The 24,598-nt window shown below is 32.9% G+C and overlaps 1 protein-coding gene across 3 annotated transcripts in view; it reads right to left on the reverse strand.

Annotated features, from left to right (window-relative positions):
* The window catches only part of LOC111622073 (transcription factor AP-2-beta-like), a 68,238-nt gene that overhangs the window by 15,059 nt on the left and 28,581 nt on the right, over positions 1-24,598 (reverse strand). For 2 of the 3 annotated variants that reach the window (XM_023364391.1, XM_023364392.1), the window contains exon 2: positions 1,876-2,385. In XM_023364391.1, coding sequence (XP_023220159.1) covers positions 1,876-2,385 — 510 coding nt within the window. Of the gene's footprint in view, positions 1-1,875; positions 2,386-3,114; positions 3,570-24,598 lie in introns of those variants that run through there. The other variant, XM_023364390.1, reaches the window with a different exon arrangement.

The following is a 24,598-nucleotide window of genomic DNA, read 5'->3' on the forward strand; positions in this document are numbered from 1 at the left end:
TTTCGCGTAACACATTTCTAAACAATGAAGCAATCGAAAGATACGCTTGCCACTTTTAGATTGTTACGCTTCGGTAGCCATTTTGATCCCCAATTAGTGATCCACGGATGGATACCGAAAACTGTTCTGTTACTCGCCATTCTGATGAATTAACAGGAGTTAAATCGCTCGTACTAAGCTCGTAACAGTACATTCTTTTAAATATAGTGAGGTTTCGTATACACAATTCGCTTTAGGAACACTTAAATGCCAAGTATTGTTTGGTGACGAATTAAACCACTAATTTATGAACCTTCACCCACGAAAATTTAAATTTAAAACCCAGTATGGATGATATACGTAACGTCTCTTTAGAGGTGTCACAAAGGTAACACGTAACACTTAATTCGCCGTGTGTACATCCTTTAAGGAAACAAATATTAGTTAAAATTTATGGGAAAAAAACAGGCGAAAAAACTAATTCGATAGAGATAAAAATTGGAAAAAAAAAGCAAATTTTTGGAAGAGAAAAAATCAATATGGCGACCGCTTAAGAATACAGAATCTTATTTACATACGCTGATAAAACAAAAATAAAAAAAATTGTTATTAAGGTATTAAATGGAACATTAACCAAAGACATGGATAAATTACTTTGAACAGATCGAAAGAAAGTACTTCCTTCATATTACTGTTGAAAAGTATTTTCTGAGCCTCTGGCTGTTGACGTTCTCAGCTGTTGTGTCAATACGACTTTTGCGACATCTACTTCCGTCACGTGAGATCAATGTACAGTGTACATTTATAACACGTGGTCTTTGCCAAATTATTAAGATGGTGTATTCTTTATTTAATACCAAATGCTGTTTATTTCTTTGATGCGTGACCCTTGTCAGAGGAGGAGAAGAAGAAGGGGAAAAAAATGGCTAAGTTAAACACGGGAACGTTGTAGATTTTTTAAAAATATTTTGTAAAAAAATTTACAAAAAAAATTCACTCAAATTAATGAAATTTTTATCAAATATTTCCTTTCGAATAATATTTATTTTAAAGTAATTTTACAGTTTATTTATTTAGAAGATTTTTAATAAAATGATATGTTTACACTCAAACACTTTGCGTGAGGAATGAAATTGTTTGATCGAAATTCCTATTGTTTGTAGGGGTTTTTAACAAATTTCTCAACCATAATTTTCAGATAGAATTTCAAAAAAATCATTTAAAAATTTTCTATAATCGTTTCAAAATGGACAATCGCAAACCGATTTTTTTAAAAAGTCGAGCATTCGGGTCGTCCGTTACACCAAAGAAAAAATATATATATTTTTGGAGCTATAAATGCTACTATATAAAGTTAGTTTCTTATCAGTAAATAGTCAATTGGAAAATACAAGTTTAGAAGTTGGTGTTGGTAGATGTAGACCTGAAAGAGAAGACATCACGGCAGTTAAAAGACGTAAAATTGACAGCAAGAGGGGAGTAGAAAGCAAAAGAAAAAACGGAAAAGATCACAAAAAAATAAACTCGGACAACTCGGCGAGTCAAACAGCGACCTTTACTGGACACAGAGTTATGTCAACATTGACTTTTCACCATCTGGCCAACCCCAAGTTTTTAGCTTAGGGCCAAAAAAAAGACGTACCAACGATTCGGTCAAAGTTGTATCCTTATACTACAGATATCAAATGTGAAAGAAAACTCTCTCTATATATATATCTCCATTTTCAAAAGTTGGTCATTTTTATTTTCTTTTTTAAATTGAAGCGATTCTTGGCATTCTATTTTAAGTTTTCGGCACCATTTCGCTGTTCGATCATTATCGCTTCTATTGTTTGGCGTATTTAAAATGGGTAAACTATTAATAATTTACGATTACTGAGCATTGTTAAATCTTACCTGACCGTCCTCTAATGCAGGTAATGCTCCCGCGTTTTGCAAATTGAGCAGATCTTGTTCACTAAGTCCATGATGTCCACCTGTCATCAAGACATCGGGTCTTCGTATGGCTGCGTAAGCCGATTCCGTTCTTCTTCCGGAATCACCGTAAGCACCGGGTAAACCCGGATGCATGTTAGCTTGGATATGTAGAGGATCATCGTCTCTTCTACCTCCCAAGACATTGTGAGTGCGTTGAGGAGGGTGCAGTTGATGATACTGTTGTGGGTGCTGTGCAGTCAGGCTATTGAGATGACTGTATGGATCTGCATTGACGTGAGGATGATGAAAGTCGATTTGTTGCTGCGGTAAATTGTAAGGTGGAGGAAAATAAGGAGGCTGAAAATCTGCCGATGTCGGTGTGTGTGTCAGACGCGGAGTTGTGCTGAAAGTTGCCGTCGAACCTACCGAACCGATACTCGTGATGGGTCCTAAGCTGGCTGTGTGGCCACTCACCAAGTCCCTCCTCTCCTGCAAACAAAGATTCAATGTTAATTCCTTCACAATATTCACGCCGAAAAAACACTAAATTAACTATTAAACACGCCCACAACACGATGTAAATAAACAATAAACAAATAAAGTACAGTTAAGAATACAGAAAAATTCCTTACACTTATAACAAAATAAAGAGAATTTTTTAACTAAAAGTATAAATTTCTACCTGATAAAAGACCGAAAAGTATGGAAAATATTAAATACTTTCGATATTTTTAGAAATTATAAACCGGTGTTAAAGCATATATAATATTTATAAATATTAAAGACTAAAAGTATCATTGAAATTGGCGGCAAAAGAACGAAAGAGGTGAGAAAACGAAGAGAAATTTGGCAAGTAAGGCACTAATTTGAACGAGCGTGCAATTTGCGGATAGGCATTAATGCCGATAGGAAATATGGCATTAATGTAAGATGGATATATTTGGCACAAGTGCATACAGCTGCATGCCTAAGGCTTTCACCTGTGAATCTATCAGCTGGTTGCTAGTAAATAGTGTGGGTTGCCGTTAGCCCCCCAGCTACACACACACTCCAGTATATAAGGTTCTAGGATAGGAAAAATCAAATTTTACTAGGCAAAGAATAAGTGAGTCGAGCAAAAGAAAATAGTTGCCGGGTGGCAGCAAAAGTTTCCTTTGATAATTTGCCAATAAAACGAATAAAATAAAGGGTAAAAAAATAAAAGGTTAGACGATTCACCTCTGCGGATTCTATCAGACCGAACGCCGAAGGTATATCAGGCGTCTTCACTCCTTCGCCAGGTGATAATTGGTTCGTCACTTCGTCGCCATCTTCGTTGGCTTGTCTTTTCTGCGAAGTAGGACTCCCCGTCTGTGACATGGGACTTAACTGGGCCATACTTTAACGTTACATAGACTGTTGGTCCCGGAGGCTTGCTCCAGGGTTATGGCGTACACAGAAGGAAAAAGTCAAAGGCGCCTGCAGGCAAAACTGAATACGGTGTAAGAGGGGGGAAACCTCACGGGCCACTGACGCCCCGGTACCTGGACTCGTCCTTTTGTGTCGGTGGGGTCTGGGCCTCACCGAGCCTGTTTGTTGCATACATTAGGAAACCTGTAGCCCATCTTGTCTACCTGCTTACTACCTGTTCCTCACCCTGTTCGTCTACCTATCCACCCCTGGATGTAGTAATATGGGAGCGAACTAGAATAATCATTGTTGCCAACCTGTCCTTCAAACAAGATTTTCGACTGGGAGGGAATGAAAACCATTTCGTTTATTGGTTATTTTCCTACGACACCTGTTGACGGACTGTCCCGTCTTAGTGTCCGATTCCAGAGTTTTCCGACCCCCCCTTTCGTCCGTTAAGACGGGACCTGGTAGTCAATGCATTCTTTTATGGAATACTTGGAGTATTTGTCAAAAAAAGTGTGGGCTAAACGTCGAACACGCTCGTCATCTGACTCCTCCTCCCTCTTATACCTTTCTCGTCTACCTGTCCACAGCGCCCTCGTGTGTTAAAGAATGGCGCTAAATTCTTTCTTTCACACACACACGTACACAATTTTCTAGGCGAGCAAATTCGTCACGTTTTCTGCACCTAAGCGTGTGCGTAACGTGATTCATACCTTTAATTAATATAGATCTTTCTATCACTTATAAAGTATATATATAAAAAATATATCAATTTATCATTTATACGTCTCTATAAAAACATGTAACAGGGGCAACGTTCCCCTCGAAAATATCGCTCATAAACTTACTTATACTGTGTATAAATCTACATAGAACTCGTGACGAAACACATGCGCTTACCGGCACGATTTATCGGGAGTAATTATTAATTCTGCATACACTAACACTCTTAATAAATCTATAAACACTTGTTAAAGCTTACAGACCCTCCATTATTATATTATTTATCAAGAACGGGGGCAATACACATTATTCCTGATTGTGTTATCGATTCTGTTACTTATAAACTGTAAATTATTTTAATACGTGTGATTATTAAAGGGTAATATATCCACGTACGTATATCGTGCACGTGTGATTTATTATATACATATTAATCAGGAGTAATTTATTACTGATTATTATTACCTATCAAGAGTAACAGAACGTATACACGCATTAATTATTAAAGGTGCATTTTATTAAGCGTAACGCTTGATTATTTTGCACGGGAGGTTCGGGTGTTACGCTGAGTATAACTATATACAGTTAAGAATATTTCTACGTTACGCACCCTCGTAATTCACGTATTCGTTGAAGTGTTGTGTGTCGTTTTTAACTTTCAAGTGTATTAAATTCTAATTTCTTCTATTACTTTACTGTTTATTTGTGTACCACTCCGACTCTCGAGAGTAATTTAAGTACAGAATCATTGAGAAAAACAGTAAAAAAATGAAGTAAATTTGCACGAAGGCCGCATACTTTCTAATTATTTTTTATACGCCAGATTTTTTTCGAGTAATTCACTCGGTTTCTAAATCGATCCAAGGGAGTAATTCATAATCTACTGCGATAAAACATTACAAAAGATGAATGCATGAGCACTTTCATTTCTAAAATTGTTTCCGCAAATACACTAAAGATGCTTTGTTAATTCTACTTACAAAAGGACGTAGAATTAAAGCTCTTTCAACGATACTTCGTTGGTAATTCGTGCGTAAAAACCTATTAATTCTTCTAAGTATCTTCTTAGCTTATCAATTACTCGGTTATATGTTACACATAGACCACGTGTATTACTTACGAAAATTAACGTTTGTACTGTACATATATTTACTTGTATGTTGCTCTACCCTTAAGAGCAATTCGTGTGTAACACTGTTATATATCAATATATTATTATTGATACGTATACTACTATTAATATATTTTTGAATTTTTCCAGTAACTTAGTACCTGTATCAAGAATAATACGTACAAAAGTGAGAGTAGTACACGACAACTACTCTTGTATATATTGTATAATTCTTGTGATTTGCTCTAAATTCACGTGTAATATTGTTAACTTTAACGTAAAGTACATAATTCTTGATACTGTACAGTACTTCTTGTGTACGATTCTTAATTTACGTGTATTATCCTTGTTATGTCTGTGTTTACTTTATGTGTTACACATAGAGCTTGTATAAGACGTGTATATATTATTGTCAAGAGGAATCCACGTGGGTATATTATTCTTTGTATATGTACTAGTGTTAAACTGTATTTATTCCTTATGTAGTATACATTCTATGTGTATTAAACACAGAGAACTTATACTATACAAGAAATAAATATTAATACACATACCCGTGTAAGATTTGCGCGTATTACTCTAATTTACGTAAATTAATCTTAACCTTTATGTATATTATTCTCGGTATACTGTTGTGTACTATAAGCTCTGTATGTTTATACAAATATTACTACACAGAGCCATGTAAGATGTATGACTATTATTCATATTGTTCATAGTAATTCATGTGTATTACTTGTAATTTAGGTGTATTATTCTGGCTTATTACTGCTAATATGAGAGTAACGTTTATCCCTCTCGACGTATAAACACAGAAGAACAAACTATCGTATAGCTTACCAATTATTTTATATAATAATCTAGCGGGACATGTGGTACACGGTGACAACTTACGCAATCTGTCATTGTCATGGGATAACGTTGCGAAGTAAGTTTTATGTACTAGAAAGGCCCCTCGATGGTTTTAATTTATATTAATGACATCAAACGGGTCTTTTTTTCCTCCAAATCTACTGGAATTAACGTAGAAAAAAAGAGATAAATTACGAGGTCGTATGTAAGAAAAATATTCGATTTTTCTCCCGTGTTTTTCTAAGTAAATGAATCGAAGAAACGGCAATAACCGTAATTTTCTGGTGTGCAAAATGCTTCTTACAACGCATTTCTTTACGGTAGGGAGTTTGGGTGGTGCCTTTTCTAACTGGCAATCACGTAATAAATATACATGATACCAAACTGGTATTTTGAGAACATAATGTTAAAGATGTATTGATGATATGACATAATCTACTATGGCAGATCGAGACAGGTAGATAAGAATGTCGAAAAGTTTTTTTAATCCTCTTTAATGGAGCAAACTTTCATACATCTGTAATTCAAAATGTTTTAAATGTAATACGTTATTATAAATGTATAAATATTTCATAATGTGCATAAAAATAAAAGTTAATTTATTCCTATGGCGGTACAAAAACACTGAAATTATCATTCTACTGTTTGTTTCTCCTATTCTAAGCTTATAAGTATGTAAAATACAAGAAATTTATTCCTAAATACTACAAAAACGCTGAAATTGTCACTTTATAATGTTTTTTATACACTCAGAAGTGCATAAATTGTCTCTCTACTGTCTGTTTCTCCTATTCTATGCTCCTACTTGGCATAAAATACAATAAATTTATTCATATAACAGTACAAAAAACACTTTCTACTGTTTCTTACGCACTCAGAAGTTACACTACTGTTTGTCTCTACTATTCTTCGTTGCTGTAAGCACAAACGATCCATAAAAACTTGCGTACAAATTAATAAAATTGAAATCTAAAGTGATTAAAATGACTTTCTTAAGAAAGAAAAATTGCCTCTCTGTCACATAGATCATAAAAATGCAGCTGGGGATGTTGCTGTAACGACGTTTTAATGCTAAAATATTAAAATATATAATAATTAATACGAGTTTATTTCTATAAATTACTATTTTTGCATCGAATAAACTATTTAAATTACAAACATAAATAATACAAATTTAATTACTAATACAAATAAACGTATTAGAAGATTGAAAGTCAGCGCGCGTACACAGCAGAAATTACTACTTAAAACGAATAAAATTGTGTACGAAATCACCTAATTTGCGTGTTTACATCATCAACTAAGTGTAGTGATGACGTATAAGGCCTGAAATTAGAAAAAATCCCCGAAAAAATATTAATAAAACAAACATATTTCAAGGTATAGGCTACAAGGAGACCCGCTTATAGTGATGATAAAACGTTAAGACGAATGTAAATGAGACTATTTTAAAGAGTTTATTGCATTAATGCGAGTAATTTATTTAAATTCATCAAAAATGTGCTCACGATTTGCTTAATCAAACATCTTTTTTACTGGAAGGACGAGAGCCATTATGAGAAAACACGACGACTCCCCCCCATTGTAAGAGAGTAAAGCATGAGAGTGGGTGTATATATTGACCGAAATTATAATTTGTAAGCAGCATTAACATGTTATCATCCTTGATATAAGGTGTAGTTGATGAAGGAGGAGAAAAAAGAAGAGAAAAACTGTCGTGTTTCAGTGGCGTATCGATAGAGCATGGCACGAGAAAAAAATCAACATGGATGATTTTCTATTCGTGCAGCGGTTACTAATCGTTACCAGTTGACTATGTCTTTAGGTATTGATTATATCTAAGGCGTAACCACTTACATAAATCACAGTAAAGTTATATCAATAAATGACTTAAGCGTGATCACCTCCGAAGTGCATTGTCTGATAGATCAGAACTTTAATAGGATGTACCTAATATGGACGAACGTGTGGGATTTTAAGAGTACGCTTCGTTAAATATTCCGTAACCTCATTAAAAATTGAGCAATATCCCTCTCTAATGCATCACTCTTGTGTTACATTCACTGTTATTAAACGGGGGACGATGGGCATTTCACTTATAAATAATTGTTTTTCGTCGACGATTGTTTCTGTCTACGTAACAATTAATTGGGAAAATTTTCTGTTTAAAACTTTTGTTTACGTCATAATCGACGATTTTTCATTTAAATCACAGAAAAAATTTCAAATTGACGAATTTTATTACGTCATAATTAGAAAATTGGAGTGCATAAATTTTGTTTACCTCACAGTCGAAAGAATTTTCCAATTGATAAAACTGTCGACGTCATAGAAGGAAAATTTTTTTTTTCGAAAATACGTCATAAGGGGGGCGAAACTTCGACCAATTAGAAAGTCTGGAACGAATTGGAAAATGAGACATTTAGTAGATTTACTTATGTTAACCGACGTAAGAGCACGAGCGAGACGATTGCATTCGGAGAGAATTTATGACAAGTGCGGTGAATGGACACTCAAGAAAGCTAGTCCGCAGGGGTGGTAACCTAAGCAAATCTTCCACCAATAAACGCACGCCGGCGGATCACGTGACGACGCGTGTAGAGAAACGCCTACTTCATCCCCAAGACCTGAATTTTAGTGCGGTTTTCTCAGTTCCTGTTTCGTCACTTTCTTCAACAAAAAAAAAAAAAAATTCGCATCTCCCGTGTTAATTAAACACTAACACTAACGACTCCTCTTCTATTAAAAATTCGTCACGTAAAATTTTAAAATGATTATTATTTTTTTTCTGTAAACAAAAAAAAGCCAAAGAACTAAGATCGTGGAGGGCTTAAAAAAACTAGATTCGGAGCAGTCACGTGAGCGCTGTAGGTAAGTAAAAACACTAAGCTTACCTGTATAGAGATAAGGACATCCATACTAGAAGCCATAGCCACCCTCCTTTAAAAGTGTATGGCCAAGTACTGAGCCAGTTTTCAAAGACAACAGGTGGACTACGAGGTAACCCGTGCCCTGCTTGACTAGACTTGACCCCAATTTGGAAGATTAGGGTACAAGAGATTTTACTTCACGCTTCGTTAACAGTGTTGCCAGACTCGAATTCATTTTTTTTATAATTTAATAATCGTTTTGACCCATAAAAGTCGCTTATTTTTATTTTTTTTTTTAATTTCTCACTTGGCGTAACTTGTAATTTCTGTTTCAAAAACAATACTTTTCATTGTTACGTATCTTTTTTTTGTATTTTTATGACTAAGAAAACCGAGATGATTCTTTTTTGTGTGTATTACGACACACATCGCGAGTTTAAAATAATTAAAATCGAATTATTTTTAGTGTGTTGTAAGTGTGAGATGCATCGAAGTTGTGTTATATGTATTAAAACTTTACACGTGTGTAAAGGGGTGAGATATGTATAGGGTTACATAGATACAAAGAGCTTTGTCAGTGTGTATTATGTATATAATATCTATACATATATAGAACATAATGTAACCTAGTAGACATAACACTATACACACTTATAGTATGTATTAAGGAACTTATATACACTTATATAAAGGATGTGTGTAATATATATATAATGCACGCGTATTTTATGTATAAACAGAGGAGAAGTGTATTAGGCTTTTATGATAGTGTATATAAACAAAAGGGTTGAGACGTATTGTATATAGAAAGGCTCTTTTGTTTGAAAGGGAAAAGGCTAATTAACTCAATAAAATTTATCGAACTTTGACGATTTTCGAGTATTAAAAAGGGAAGAGAGGGGGAAGGTAAAGTCGATATTAATTAAGCTAGCATTTTAATTGACACTAATTACTTTAATCTAAACGTGGCATCCTCGTCGTTACTTCCTGACCGGATTATACCGGGTCCTACAAACGTTGCAATTCCCCCCTCTCGTTCTCTCCTCATTACATGGCTGGATTCTTTCCGTTTTCAAACATTCATCATACTGACTTTATCTCCAACACAATTGGATGAGCATTTTCACATTCTCTAACACTTTTGTTTAATTGAAGTGCTGCTGAAAATCTTTCATTCCAATGGTGTAAACAACGTAATTTCGGGGTCTTCCGCATCCCCTTCTAACTTCCCCCTTTATAAATTTCACAATAATGTAACGTGATTTTTAGATATGTCAATTTAAAAGTGATGAGATGTGGGGTGAAGTGGGGAGTCAGGTCGGTAAATTCCATTATAATCTCCGTTCGATCTTCGAGGATGAGTCGTTTTCAATTGTGTTTTCTCTTTGGAAGAAAAAAAAGAAAATCTTCCTAATAATCGAAACTAGTATCTATTTTCCTCCCCCTCCCGCCGGAACCGAACCCACGTCTTTCTGAATATAGCTTAATAATCAAAACTAAAATCTAGGGAAATTAGGATTTAGGTTTCATTTCCTGGTGAAGGAAAAACTCTGTCTTAACGAATGTGATCTAATAATCAAAACTAAAACATGGATTTTATGTATTTTTCCTGCGGCGATAATCGAACCCACGTCTATCAGAAAGTACTTTTCTAATCAAAATTAACATGTAAGAAAAAGAAACGAGGAGTAAAGGTTCGGTTCTTGATTAATAAAGGAAACAATAACTAAGTTCTGAGTTCGTTTTCCGGTAAAGGAGAAATATAAACTCTTGCTGAATATAATCTAATAAGACTTTTGTGTTTTCTTTCCGTCGAGAACCGAACCCACATCCCTGAAAGCACTCTACTAGTACGTAAAGAAAGGAAACTAGGACTCCACGTTTTCCCTTCAGCGAGGAACCGAACCCACGACCATCCGAACTTAGCGTATTAATCAAAAACGATAGCAGTCTTTTTGATCATCGTAAATGATCATTAAGCGATGATTTTACAGTATACTGAGGTACAGTATCATTACATCAGAACACCCTATCCCGTGTGCAATCATGTATGACATTTTGCTTCTGTAAGGTGATCTGTGTGACACCTGTAGCAAAGGAAGTAACAGACAGACAGCGAGGAATCACTGCCTGCGGGAAAGACACCATGCTGCCTTGAGTATACAAGCAACCCTCCTGAGACACCGACCTACGGTTCCTCACTGTTTACCCATTAATTTATTATCTCCCTATAAAATAGGACATTATTGAAAGATGGGAGACATTCAATAATGATTATGGGATATTTAAGTCCAGTTTTTTTGGAATTTTTATACATTTTACAATTAATTTAACTTAGAAAAAGATCAATTGAAGGGTGTAGAGTTTACTTACAATTTGTTTGATTAAAAAGACGTTAGCGGCGTTTTTTCAGCCATTTTTTTAGATGCGAACCCACACTCCAGTGACATTGTTTTTATGTCTCCTACCAAAAATGGCTGAAGGCAAATTTTTCTCTCCACTCCATTATAACTAAACATTAACCAAATGTAGACTACTAATTACATTCTTAAGATTATTAATTCGTTGAACTAATTCAGTTAAGTGAATTGTGATTAAATTTACGCACCCGTCTTATGTGTACTTCTACAATAAACTCTTGTTAAATTATTTTATTTTTTTTTTCATTTTAAAATGCTTTATATAATCTCATAAAATGGATAAGTGGCTGGCTACATTCGAACAGGTAATTTGGGACCGAACCCGCGTCTAAATGAATTATGCTCATCCTGTTTACTTCGTGGTCTTTTAATTGTTTTAAAAACAATTAATCCCGTGTTCTCGTTAATAAAATAAGAAGCGAAGCGTAACCCAAATAAGGAAAGAAAAATAAGATTTTGTAGACTTTTCTTCCGTCTGGGACTGAACCCACGTCTTTCCGAGTATACTTCACTAAATCAAAATTAAGAAACCAAGTATAGAAACCAGTACTTTGTGTTATTCCTTTAGCGCGAACTAAAAGTAAGGATAGAAACGTGAATTATGTGTTATTATATAAACAAGAATCGAACCCTCGACTTTTACATAAAATAAAATAAAATAGAAAATTTTTTCTTATAAAAATTTAATTAAATTATTTACACTTTAATTTTCAAAGGGGGGGTTAAGTTTAGAAAACTTGAGAAGGAAAACACGAAGCATTCAATTCTTAGTTGTATACTGTATACGGTACATCAGGATTAATTTGTTCGTTCATGGCGATCATACTGCACAAAGGGAAGCAAGATAACAGGTGGTCTGCACAACTAAACCCTGCCTGGATGACAGACGGTTCTCGAGACCTTCCTGAACACGGGACTCTTTATGTTGAACCGGCACGAGACGAGCGAGAAAGATGGAAAGTTAATTTAACCCCCCAATGGAGAGACTTCAGACAAAAATTTTCTCTTTCCTACATTGTTAAATACAATAATAAAACGGTTCAAGTCGGGGGTGGACGAGTTAAAAACACTTTCTTTTAACAAAGAATCGAGTAAAATTTTACAAATTTTAACTATCTCTGACGGCAGAAATGACGTTTTAATTAAGAAATTTTTAGCCTATAGGCTGGCCTTATCTATTTTATTTTTAATTTTGGCATAATTAAACGTTTATGGGGGTTTAAAATCGATAAAATCCAGCTGAAAACACGACAACGTTCAACACTCTGATGAGAAGTTAGAGATATTTCTAGCCAAGTTTTTAACATTTTAAATTTAATTTATAAAGGATTAAACTGGAAAACAATAATAAATTAAACTTTACATTAGTAAAATTCAGCAAAATATCTATGATAGAAACGATTTTTTTCTTCTTTCAAGTGTTTTTGCTCTTTAAACAGGGTCTAAAAACTGTGTTACAGCATCCACATAAGTTAAATCTACTGAAAAAGAATTTTAGTTCGCATGTTATACCTTATAATTTCCTATTTAAAGCAGCATGATGATTAAATTAATAAAAATAAAAAAACGTGGAGTAAATTGTTTCGGTTCCGGGACACTTCTAACAGTCATATAGTTTGTGTCAAACTAAAACTAGATGAGAAAAAAGTTAGAAAAAAAGGGTGGAATGCAATTAACAAATGCTAAACAATCTGTCTGGCTTGTACAGTAACAAACATAATGGCGATATTGTTCAGGGAATGCATGACAGGGATATTTAAATGGTTGAAAATCTGGTCTTCTCCGGTGGTCTTTGTTCCTATTGTTTATTATGGGTACTGTATTGGTACATACTTAAGATTCTTTTTTTTTTGTTTGGCTGCAAACATGACACTCGAAAATTGAAATTTTGTGCTTCGGTTCGATTGTCTTGTCGAGATTCTGCTTGGTAGAAACACGGGAATATCAATAAAAACTGCTTAGAAAACAGAGTAAAAGAACGTAGTCCAATATAAAACAGCTCAAAAGTGAAGCCAATCATAAAACAACTTAAAAGAGAGCAGCCCAATAGAATACAGTCTCAAAAGAAAAGAATCCAAACAGAAACAGAAGCACACGAAGTGTAAATTTGCAGTGGAGCTAATGTATTGGGTGCAGCTTAACAAAAGAGAAGAATCATTTTAAAAAAGTTATCAAGATAAGTGTAAAAAGAACAATGTATCGGAATGGTCCTTGTTGTTGACAAGGTATCAAACAAAGTGGTGCGTTTACGATCTGTAACTGGCAACACTTAGTGGTCTTCAGAGGCACAAGATGTCATCGGATAGCCTCTATGGAATTTTAACGAATGCCCGAAGCGAAGCAACCCGGTTGCAATTCCTTTAAGAACAAACGTATCGTTAAATGGCAGCAAGATCGGGTGCCATAAAGATGCCATAAGACGAAGCGCAAGTTCGTTTATTGTACAACACCCTCCTTTTTACAATATTCGATAGATACAGAAGAGAGAGAGTACACGGCGCATTGAAATATAGTATACTAATTGGGGGGCCATTATGACGTTAGCCGATAAGTACCCGTAAGTTTTATATTATGGATACGCCGATGCTCTCACTCCCCATCCCCCGTGTTTGAGAAAATTACACGAGAAGAAACCCATCTTTCGGTGACATAAAAGGGATGCGATTTTGACTTAATTAGCTTATAAATTACTCCCCCTCACTTGTTTCCAAAGGAGAGATTGTTGTAGTACTTCAGAAAATGTCTTGTGTAGGGTGAGTGGCTGATTTAAGGAATGTTTCGAGGGAGGGGGAATGATGATGATGAACATTTTCGTTTTATGATTGATGCTGATAATGTTTGGCGGTGAACAAAAGTGATTAAAGACTTTTGCCAACAAAGAGTAATGATAATCTACTTGATAAGATAACAACGCGTGAAAAGAGCACTCGCATCTCTTCTCGATGCAAAGATAATGAATCCCCTTCAATTGTTTTTTATCAAATATATAAATTTTAATATAAAAATTCCCCCCAAAATTATTTTTTTCTCATCGTTTCTTTCGCCTCCAGTTATTTAACGTTGGTTTGATTCTTTTACTTTAATAATTTTATTGTTTAATTAAGTAATTAGCTTTCGGATATGTGAGATTCCGATTTTTTTTAATATTTAATGTCAGATTTTCTAGTAATTGTCAGGTAATTAATACGTTCGTTTTAAAAACTTCCTATTGTAATAATTGTAATTCAGTTCACTGTCGGATATTTGCAGTTAAATCGCCATTTTCGGGTGTCGTCTTCTTTCAATTTTATAGGAAATGTCAGGAATTTTTTCCATATTTAAGCTCGAATTAGAAAAATTCCTCATAATTGCCTCAAATCGAAAAATTTCCTCACAATTTGGGCTCAATAATTTGTTCGAATCGAAAGAATTATCTCGGAGTTTTAATTAAGATTAAATTCTAATAAAATCACCCTTTAAAAAACGAATAACAATTTTAAAGTTGCTCATTGGAAAATGAGAAATTTTTAAGTTTAAAACTTCTTAAATTCATCAAAATTGTGTTTTAAATCAGGCGAAATCACTATTTAATAAACTAAAATGAGTCGTAATTTAAATTAAATTAAGCTGTTAGTAATTAAAATGAATTTCAATTTAGAAAATAATTGGAAAATCCTGAAAAAAATAATTAAAAGTTTTGTAAAAATTGGTGATAAAAATAAATATAAAATAGGCAAAAATTATAAATAAAAAAATTAGAGAAGAAAGAGAAATAAAAATAAGAAATGTTGTTGAAAAATATTAATATTTTGGCTCATAAAGCTTCCGGGCCATAGAAAAAGTGGAGCGAGGGAGAAGAAATGTGGATTCTTAGGTAGAAATCCAGCGATATAGTTGACACAGAAGTGGCTCTGTAGAGAGAAGATAGGGCAGTTTTTAGTCAGTTTTCTCTCTTTGGCGGTTTTCTATTTGACGGAGACCAAAGCAGATAAGCAGTGAGAGAGAACTCGTTAACACTGCATGTCCGGAAATGAGAAAGTTTCCATCTGCATGGAAAAGTGGGTGCGAGCTGTCACTATCAGTAGGGGGACGGAAGTATTGCCGTGTGGGTACGGGGATGACTTTTTATAGCTTATGTTGGGGGTGGGGGACAAAAGAAATCGACTCTACATTAATGGTTGTAACCAATGTAACTAGGAACTGGAATCCCCCATTTATGAAATCCAACAAACAATGAAAAATGTACATTTTCCGACTTAATGTTTTGGCTTTGGGGCAGAAGACATTAAGCTACACCTTGAAGCCATGGTGCATCTTATCGTCCCAAACTTGTATTGTGTTTTTGGGACATCCCTGGAGTTTTTCACTAGTCGCCTATCACTAGTCTCTTAATGACCCATTATTCCAAAGGTACGTTCTCGACCCACAAAGCTATTAACGATGCCATTCTCTCCCTCCGCCTACAAAACTTTTTTCTCTTTTTTTCTTTATTCCCTTCCTACCTTACAAAGTTTCCTACTAGCCATACATTACTCCGTCTATTCATGACGTTCGCGCGCGCGTACGCACAAAAAAACCTTCTTTTTATCCTATTAATGAATGAACTATAATTGACACAACCTTTTAATTGGGTTATTTAACGTTTTAAATATGGAAAAATCACATTAAATCACGTAAAATTACTCGCAAAACTTGATGGGAACACGCCTTAATAATAGCTGCAATCGCTTGGGATAAATCGCCAAATTATTAAATTTGACAAGTTTAGAGCCACTTAAACTTGTTTTTTAATTAAAATAATATTAATTTAATTGTTTTTTTTTTAACTTTTAAAGTAATTTTTAGCGATTTTCTTATTTAAATCTTAAGAGAAGTTCGAGTGATTTGAATGAAATGTGATGCTGAATCTTCGCGAATGATGATGATTTATCTGAATTTCGGTCCTCTAATTCACTTTTTTTATTATTTAAATTAAGAGATATTTTTATAAATATTAAGAAAAATACTCTTTTTGGAAGTATTTTCTGTATTTTTAAATTATTTTATAAGCACGCGAAAGTATTTTGTAGCTAACTTAATTTTCTCGATTTTATGCCTATCTAAATAAATCAATTTTCACTTTAATTACTGTCCCTTAAACTACTTAAATATCAATTATTTTGGCTATTATACCATTTAAAACAGTAATTTTTAAGTATGCTACATCCGCGCGCGGCGTGTCGCGAGTGCCGCGCGCGATTTACTTAAATCCATATATATCTACATGTTCGCGTACGTTAAAACAAAAAACTGTACAGTATAAATATTTATATTTTATAATACTTGGTAAATTTTCAGCGAAATCGAAAAAGCGAAAAATGAAACTATTTAAACTCGCGCGTTGTGATGCACAAGCAGCGTGACGCGATGCGGCGCGGCGCGACGCAACAGGAGCGACAAGCGTAAAAATGCTATCAAGAATATATTTTTAAGGAAATTTATTTAAAATTTCAGGAAATTTATTTAAATATTTATAATATTTTCAAGAATTTAATAAATATTTTATTATTTTTTTAAGTAAAAGCATAATTTATGCCCTTCGTTAATGGAAGAAAGTAAATTTTAAGAACGAAATTTTCAAAAAGTAAATTAAAAACTTAAGATAGGGGAAAAGTTATGATGTGGAACCGCACGCGTTACTCCGCCCCTTAAGCAGGGTTCAGTAAAGAATCTCGTCCCTGAAGAAAAGGGATAGCCACACCCAAATGAAGATCGTGTGTCCGCTTCTCACATCAGGAAAATTGCCTGAAGCTGTGATTAACATGGAAAAATTAATCAAAATATAATTTATGGTAAGTTTGTGCGAACCTAATTACTGTCTTATTCAATTCCCTAAATCTATGTTTACAAAAATCATTTCGGAAATTCCAAAAATACGATCGATATTTTGTGTTAATTTGCCATAAACTTAATCATTGGACTTAGCCGTCTTGGAAAATGCTCGTTGCTTTCTGTATTAAAGTGATGATTTCTGTGTTACGAGTGCATGAAAAGGTCGCCAATAGATGGCACCAAAGTTGCGCTGAATGCTTTATATTGTTCCCCCCTCATAAGAGCGATAGTTAAGCTTTCTTGTGGGTCAGTAACAGGGGCTTATTGATTGTTTCTCGCATTTATTCTGTGCTTTATTTATATCTTCGAGAATGGTTGAATTTAATCGTTGCTTAAGATGTTTAGAAGCGATCAGAATTTTAAAAATGGAAATAAGAGGTTACGTCTCCCCAAACAAAGCGCCAACAAGCACATCGCCCTGACTTATGTCTACATAAAACTATCAGCAGACTTACATAAGCGCTCCTCCGATCCGATCCGCTCTTTCGGCAGACAGTAAATCGGATGTTAACGCTCCCTGCGGACAATTGAGGTACTAAAAATGTCTTAGAGTGAAGGATCTAGTCGACTTCTTAAAGTGGAGCCGAACGATACTTATCTTTTTTTTTAAATTAGCAAGATATCTCCATTTTGTTGCTTATGCAGTGCGCTGGCTAACAGACTCGGCTCTAAATGGATCTTAATAAATGGGTAGGGGACCGTGCGATTAGCAAGTCAAATCCATGAATAATCACCTTTGCCACCTCCGCATGCCAGTGGTGACAACGAGGCTTGTAGAACGTCATCTGCCAACAAGGGGAAGTACAAAGGAACCGCTCGCATGTGGGACTGAAACCATTAACTTGTAATCACACCACACTTTTTCTGCATGGCTGGAATAATCAGCAAACGTAAAATAAAGGCGTATCGAGCTGGAAAAGTAACTTTCGTCTACGATTTCTAAGCGTAACAACAAAAAAACCACAGAAATAAATTTAGTAAATTTTTCAAATTACAATTTTCTTACGCGACTAATCATCAATTAAACATTATTTTCCATCATTGGAAAAGTACATAAATCGATAACTGATCCTTCCATCTAGTATATCAGCTTAAAATAATCGATAATGGCTAGCATTTTTACAAATAAGACACTGTGAAATGCATATAAATCGTAAAAAAATCAGGCGATGGTCTAAACATTACCGATGCGACTTACAACAAAAGTTGAAAGGAGAAAGTTTGAAAGACGTTTGAAATAAAAACAATATATCTTTAACGAAACAGGTTAAGGTATAAAAAACCAATAGATCCGGAAAATAAACGATGCGAATAATTCTAGATTCTAATAATCGTAACCTTCTACTTGTAATTTTCGGTCATACAACTCTAATAAAAAATTGCTTTTAAACCAGTTTTTTAAGTTTTTCTGTCTCTCTAGGCAATGCTCAAGTAAAGGACAGGTCCTAGTAGATGAGCCTTTGGGTATGATTATCACTGATTGTGTCCGTTTAAACGGATGGTGACTAAGACCCCAGTTATGTTTCCGAGAATCCTCCGTTTTTAGAATTTAAGTAAACAAGAAGATGAAGGCAGGAAGAAGAAGAAGAAATTTTATGTAACTTTGTCTTTTTGTTAACTCTAAAAAAATAAATAACACGTTAAAAATTTAATATATACACATTTAAATATAAATAAAATGTTAACATTTTAACATTTAAAAAATGTAAATTTTTAAAACTTTCTCTTCGTCTTCTTCTTCTTTCTTTTTTATCCATTCTTCTTCTTCGTCTTTCATGTTGACTTCTTTATGAACCACTTAAATACGTTTGTTTACTCGTGAGGGAAGGTTAAAAATAAATTTTTTCCTCTTCGGTTTCGGGGAATCCAACTTGAATTTTATCCACATCATTAAAATTGAATAAATATCTGCATTAAATATGTGCAATCTTGTGTTTTAGTTGATGCGAGTTTAAGAGAAACGTTACTTTAAGATGATTGTCTCAATGGAGTTAATATATTTGTTTTAAGAACATTTTATCTTAGATTTTCTCTATTTACAATTGGTGCTTCAAAATTCAATAAACACGCGGGTATTCAAATTGAGACTTCCTATGCAATGTGTAAACATTAAAACAACAACTGTAAATAAAGTTACTCTTACTCGTACAGAGTAAGAGCAGTGAGGAGTTACCGCATGTACAGGCCTTTATGGCTAATTTTGGGGCTTCCTGAACGTTGCGTTTGGTATATAATTGCATTTCTATTCAGGTTCTTAAGCTGAGGCACCAAACTAAAGCTTTGTTTGCTTACAGGGTAATCCGCCATTTAATAAGGAATCACACCACCCAACCTTACATCAATTAACGTATTCCCGTATATCAACTAAATTTTAGATACAGAATTAGGATTTGGGTCAAGATTAGAATAATTTATGCTTTATGCAAGGACTAAATTATAATTGGTGTAAGAAGTATAATATGGTCGGGGTAAGGATGTAAATTGGCTGGTGTCAGGACTAAAATACGATATGTGTAGAGTTTATATCTTGGAAGATCAATAGACGCAATACAATACAATAAAATATGAGTGTCAAAATCGATATATGCACGAATGCAATAAACCTTATAACTGTTAGAGATGCAATAAAACGTTGAAAATTCATTCATAAACGTTATAAAAGCCTAATTCTTGATGTTGTTGATCTTAGATAAACGTTAATTAAGTCTAAACGGATAAACATAAACGTTGTATTTTGCGTGTCTGAAGACGTTACAGAGTAAACGTGTCTCTAAAAACGTTAAAGTGTGATTAATTCGATACATTTTAAAAAACTTTGACTATTTAGTGCTTAAATCGTTGTTATATCCAACGTTTTCGAAGATGTTTAACCCACAATTATCGGTTACTAACGTTACAGTAAACGTTAAATTACAAAAAAATTCTACAGACTTTTTTAAAAACGTTGATCAATCGATGCTGTAAATTCTTAGAAACGTTTACTAATTACAGGTATTAAGCAACAATTTCGAACGTGTGTATCGCTCATCACAAGTATTGAATATTTACCGGTATATAACGTAAAGAAACGTTAAAATTAAATCTAAAAACGTTATTTCTATAGATTTTTATCAAAAACAACGACTAATTAACGCTTTAGATCTTCGAAAACGTTGAATTATCGAGCCGAATTTTGAAGAATTATCATCGAATATTCCAAGTTACATAGACCAAAAAACGTTGTACGGATCTAAAAAAACGTTGAACGCATTAAAATATCAGCTTGCGTGTCCAAAAAAATCAAATAAAAGAAGAAAAATTAGAATTTTCTAGAGACTTATAAGAGAAAAAAGGAGGGTTCCATTGAATAGAATAGCGAACATTTATATTGTTTTTGGAGTCGGTACGCACAGACTTAAGAGAATGTGGCAGACCCGAGAAAACTGTTACCCACTTTTTCGGGATTAGATTTTCATCCCCCACATCTTTGTAGCCGTGGGGAAGGACTGGCCCGGGATGGACAGTGCTTCATATTTCTCTCAGACCATAGCCTTCAATTTTCTTGTCAGTGGCGCCCGAGGGAAGAAGTTCGAGGACCTGACGCGCCGTACCTTTAGGCAAGAGACTGTAGAGCACGCGGGACACACAAGCCACCTTCAGTGTAATCACACATCCTTCCTGAATAATTCTCTCTAATGTTCACACGGCCACTGACTGACCCCTCTACTAACTTCGTCTTCGATTGTCCTCTACCCCATATATATGTGTATGTGTATTGTTATAAATAGTTTATGGGGTATAAATGTAGTTATAACTATTGATTTTTATATGTAAATATAACACACAAGTACTTAAAATGAGAATTGCAAATACAATATCTTTTAATTGAAACATTTCGACATTTTTGGACGTTCTACTTAGTATTTTTGAGGTGTATAAATGTGACTAACACACTTTCGAGTCTCACTAACGTTGATTATTGGACCCTATAACATCTGTATCTAATATTTCTAACGTTTGTAATAAGTTAAAGCAAACTATTCCACGTTTTCGAACGATTTAAGCATTAACAATTCAACTAGGTGTTAAGAATTTAACGTTTTTTTTACATTATCTAACGCTAAAATATATATATTCGAGCATATTTTAGTGCTAAAAACGTTTATAAATGCTAACAATAAACGTTATTTAACGTTTTTAAGAATGCTAAGTTTACCAAGATGCATTTAAAGTAAAGTGAACTAATCAACGTTTTTCAGCATCGATAATGCTAAAAATTCGACGTTTTTTCACCGTTACTTAAAGCCAACCACATGACATTATTTAACGAGCAACAATTCAACGTTTTCGAACACAACTCGATACAAACGAAGACACTAGGCATTACAATTAAAGAACACGTGCAAGGCACACAAGTCACAAATTTTATATAATTTTACCCTAAATTTTATATAAGTAACCTATAGAAGAACGTTACTTCTTCTTTTCTTTATTTTGACACAATTTAATAGAACTCAAAAGGGGGGAGAGAAAAAAACTAAGTAGCAGTAAATGCGGGTAAGTAATATGAATTCATCATTAGCCTACTTTCTTAACTCACTTAAAACTTCCTCGCTCCTTTCAAAGAAAACCTTCGAGGTCATATATAAACCCTTATTAATAAGAAAAACGTTGACATGATTTATATACTTATACCTTTAATTTAAATTAAAAATAATATATAATACACTTTAACATCGTAAATAATTAACAGGGATAAATTTGTCGTGCATTTTAACGTTTTTTTTTTCCAAATTTTTTAATTGTATTTTTGATGATTTAAAGTGTCATTTTGTAGCTTCGAATCGACGTTTAGCGCTTATTTATTTAACGTTTTTGCCACTTGTGCACGTTTTAACAAATGTATTAATTTTAAATATTTAACGTATAAATGATTAACTAATTTAACGTTTTCGAATATCTATCACGTGAATATTTTAAGTGAGAGTAAAGAAGAATCACGTGAGCAATTTAACGTTTTTAATTTTCCATAGTTTTAAACTATTTATACGATTTACAATAAACGTTTCCGAAGATTTTTAATATTAACAATCGCTATAAGAAAAATGTAACAAAATTAAATTTTTATACGTAATTTATTTAAATTTTCAGGCAAAAAAAAACGTTAATATGTCGTTACCAACCTCCAAAAATATTAAACGCTAACGTTTTTCTTTTTGAAGATAAAAGTAAACTAATCTATTATAAGTAGATTAAAGATTTCAATAAACCGTGACGACAAACTAACGTTAAAAACCTGATTTTTAAACCTTTTATAGAATTATTTATACATTTTTTAATTTACTTCTATATTTATAACCATTAAAACCTACTTTTAAACCATTAAAACCTTTATTTTAACTCATAAATCAGCAGCAAACTCGTCTATTTTCAGAAAGAGCAAGCAGATTAACTTCGATAAAAACTGCGATTTTCTTTACTAAAATATGAATAATTTGATAAGTTTATGCACTAAAAAACTTCTTTATTGTCTTAAATACAAGATTTAATTAAAAATTAATTCGAAATTAATAAAATAAATTAAATGTTTTCGATTTTTTCCAACGTGTATAACATCGGAAACGTGGAGTAGAATCATCATCTCTTACAGATCTTAAACGTTTTTAGGACCACTTAACGTGATAACAGACGATTGTACTTCAAAAAATGGAATGTTGAATCATCAAAGAACTCGAGTAGCAATGACCAGTTAATAAATATTAACAATTTATTGCTCATTAATTCTATAACATTAATAAGCATGATGCACTTCGATAAATTTTATCTCTGATACGATTGATAACGCGTAGATGTTGCGTGTTTTTTGGTGATTTTTAGATAAACGTTTGCATTCTTTACTAAAAATTATAATATATAATAAATTCTAGATGAGTTTTTTTTATAAAATCCTTCGTTTTTTTGGTTTTTTAATTCGGAATTCTTATTAAAAATCACATTTTTTTGGAAAGGTAACGTTAAAGTTATCATGGTTAACATTGATGCTCATCTTGTTAATCACTGCTTGCAAGGATTAAAGAGATATTAATTGGAATTTTATCGTTATATTCTCATCTTATTATTATATTAACTTATCAAAAACGTTCTTAACAAGAGGATTATTTTTTGATGATTTTTTTTTTATTGTTAAATGGATGAATGATTGACTTGAGAATTCGTTTAGGGTTATTTATAATTAGGATACAAGGTCTAAATATTCTCACACGTCGAACAAAGTCTAAATTATTTCCCATTATTCCAGATTAAAATACTTATTAACGTTTATCTTCAACATTTTATAAGCGTTAAAACAGTCCTCTTAACTACACAAACTACAATCAACGTTTGATAAAGATTAACAAAGTTTAAGCTTCTATGCTATTCGTGTCAACGTTTATAAAACGTTCATAACACCTTTTATAAACGTTGACATAGTTAAAGTTATATATTAACTATATCAACACGTGTCAACGTTTCAGAAACGTTAATACAACTAAGACATTGTCATACTAAACTAGCTCCTTCTGTCCCGATAAATACTACAAAAACCCTCAAAATTATTATAAAAACGTTAAAAGAGATGCTTAAAATTAGTTTTATATAGAAATTTTTATATAATTTACTTCCAATTTATCTTGAAACTAAATTAACTTGATGGTTTACAAAGGGATGTATGAGAATACAAGTACAGAATTTTGGCCTAGAACGAAAGGTTTTTCGATAAAAGTTATAAATTTACTCATCAAAATTACATGAAGTAAACAAAATTAACTTATTTCCTTTTCAAAAATATTACAAATTATTAAAAATTAATGTAATTTAAAGTGAAACCAAGCTATAAATTCGATGCTATAAAACTTATCTGATTTAAGTTCTCATTCATTATTCATTTTTCCACATGATCTTGAAGTGTTTCTACTCAATAATTCTAAATTATTAATTGCATTAAAGGCTATTAAACATATTTAAGTATAAATTAATAACGTTTGCTAATGTTTATAATCTTTAATTAAACGTTTTTTAAAGACAAAACATCAAGAATACTAAATATGTGCTTTTTTTTCTGTACTTTAAGCATAAATATGCTATTAAAGTATAGTTAAATACTTAAAATATTATTTAGCACATTCCTAAATATATTTACAAGCTAAAACAGTTACGAAAAAGGTTAAAATACGTTTTTTTGAACACGTTAAAAAGTTAAAATGCCGCATTAAAAATAATCCCAAAAATTCTCTAATTATTAAGATAAATTATTAAAAATATATTTTTTAATTAAATATTTAATATTAAATCTTCTAAAATAATTATTATTTTAACCAAGATAAAAGGATTTTAAAACAAAGAACACAGCATACAAAAATGAAGAAAATAATTTAAAATTTAAGAATTTAAGCATAGATTTTATTAAAAATTATTTTCTAAATATTTTAAGGATTATTTTTTTATTTTTTATAAATTTCAAT

Source organism: Centruroides sculpturatus, unplaced genomic scaffold (assembly GCF_000671375.1).
Source record: "Centruroides sculpturatus isolate CEXI.00-Female unplaced genomic scaffold, Cexi_2.0 scaffold11, whole genome shotgun sequence".
NCBI classification, from domain to species: domain Eukaryota; kingdom Metazoa; phylum Arthropoda; class Arachnida; order Scorpiones; family Buthidae; genus Centruroides; species Centruroides sculpturatus.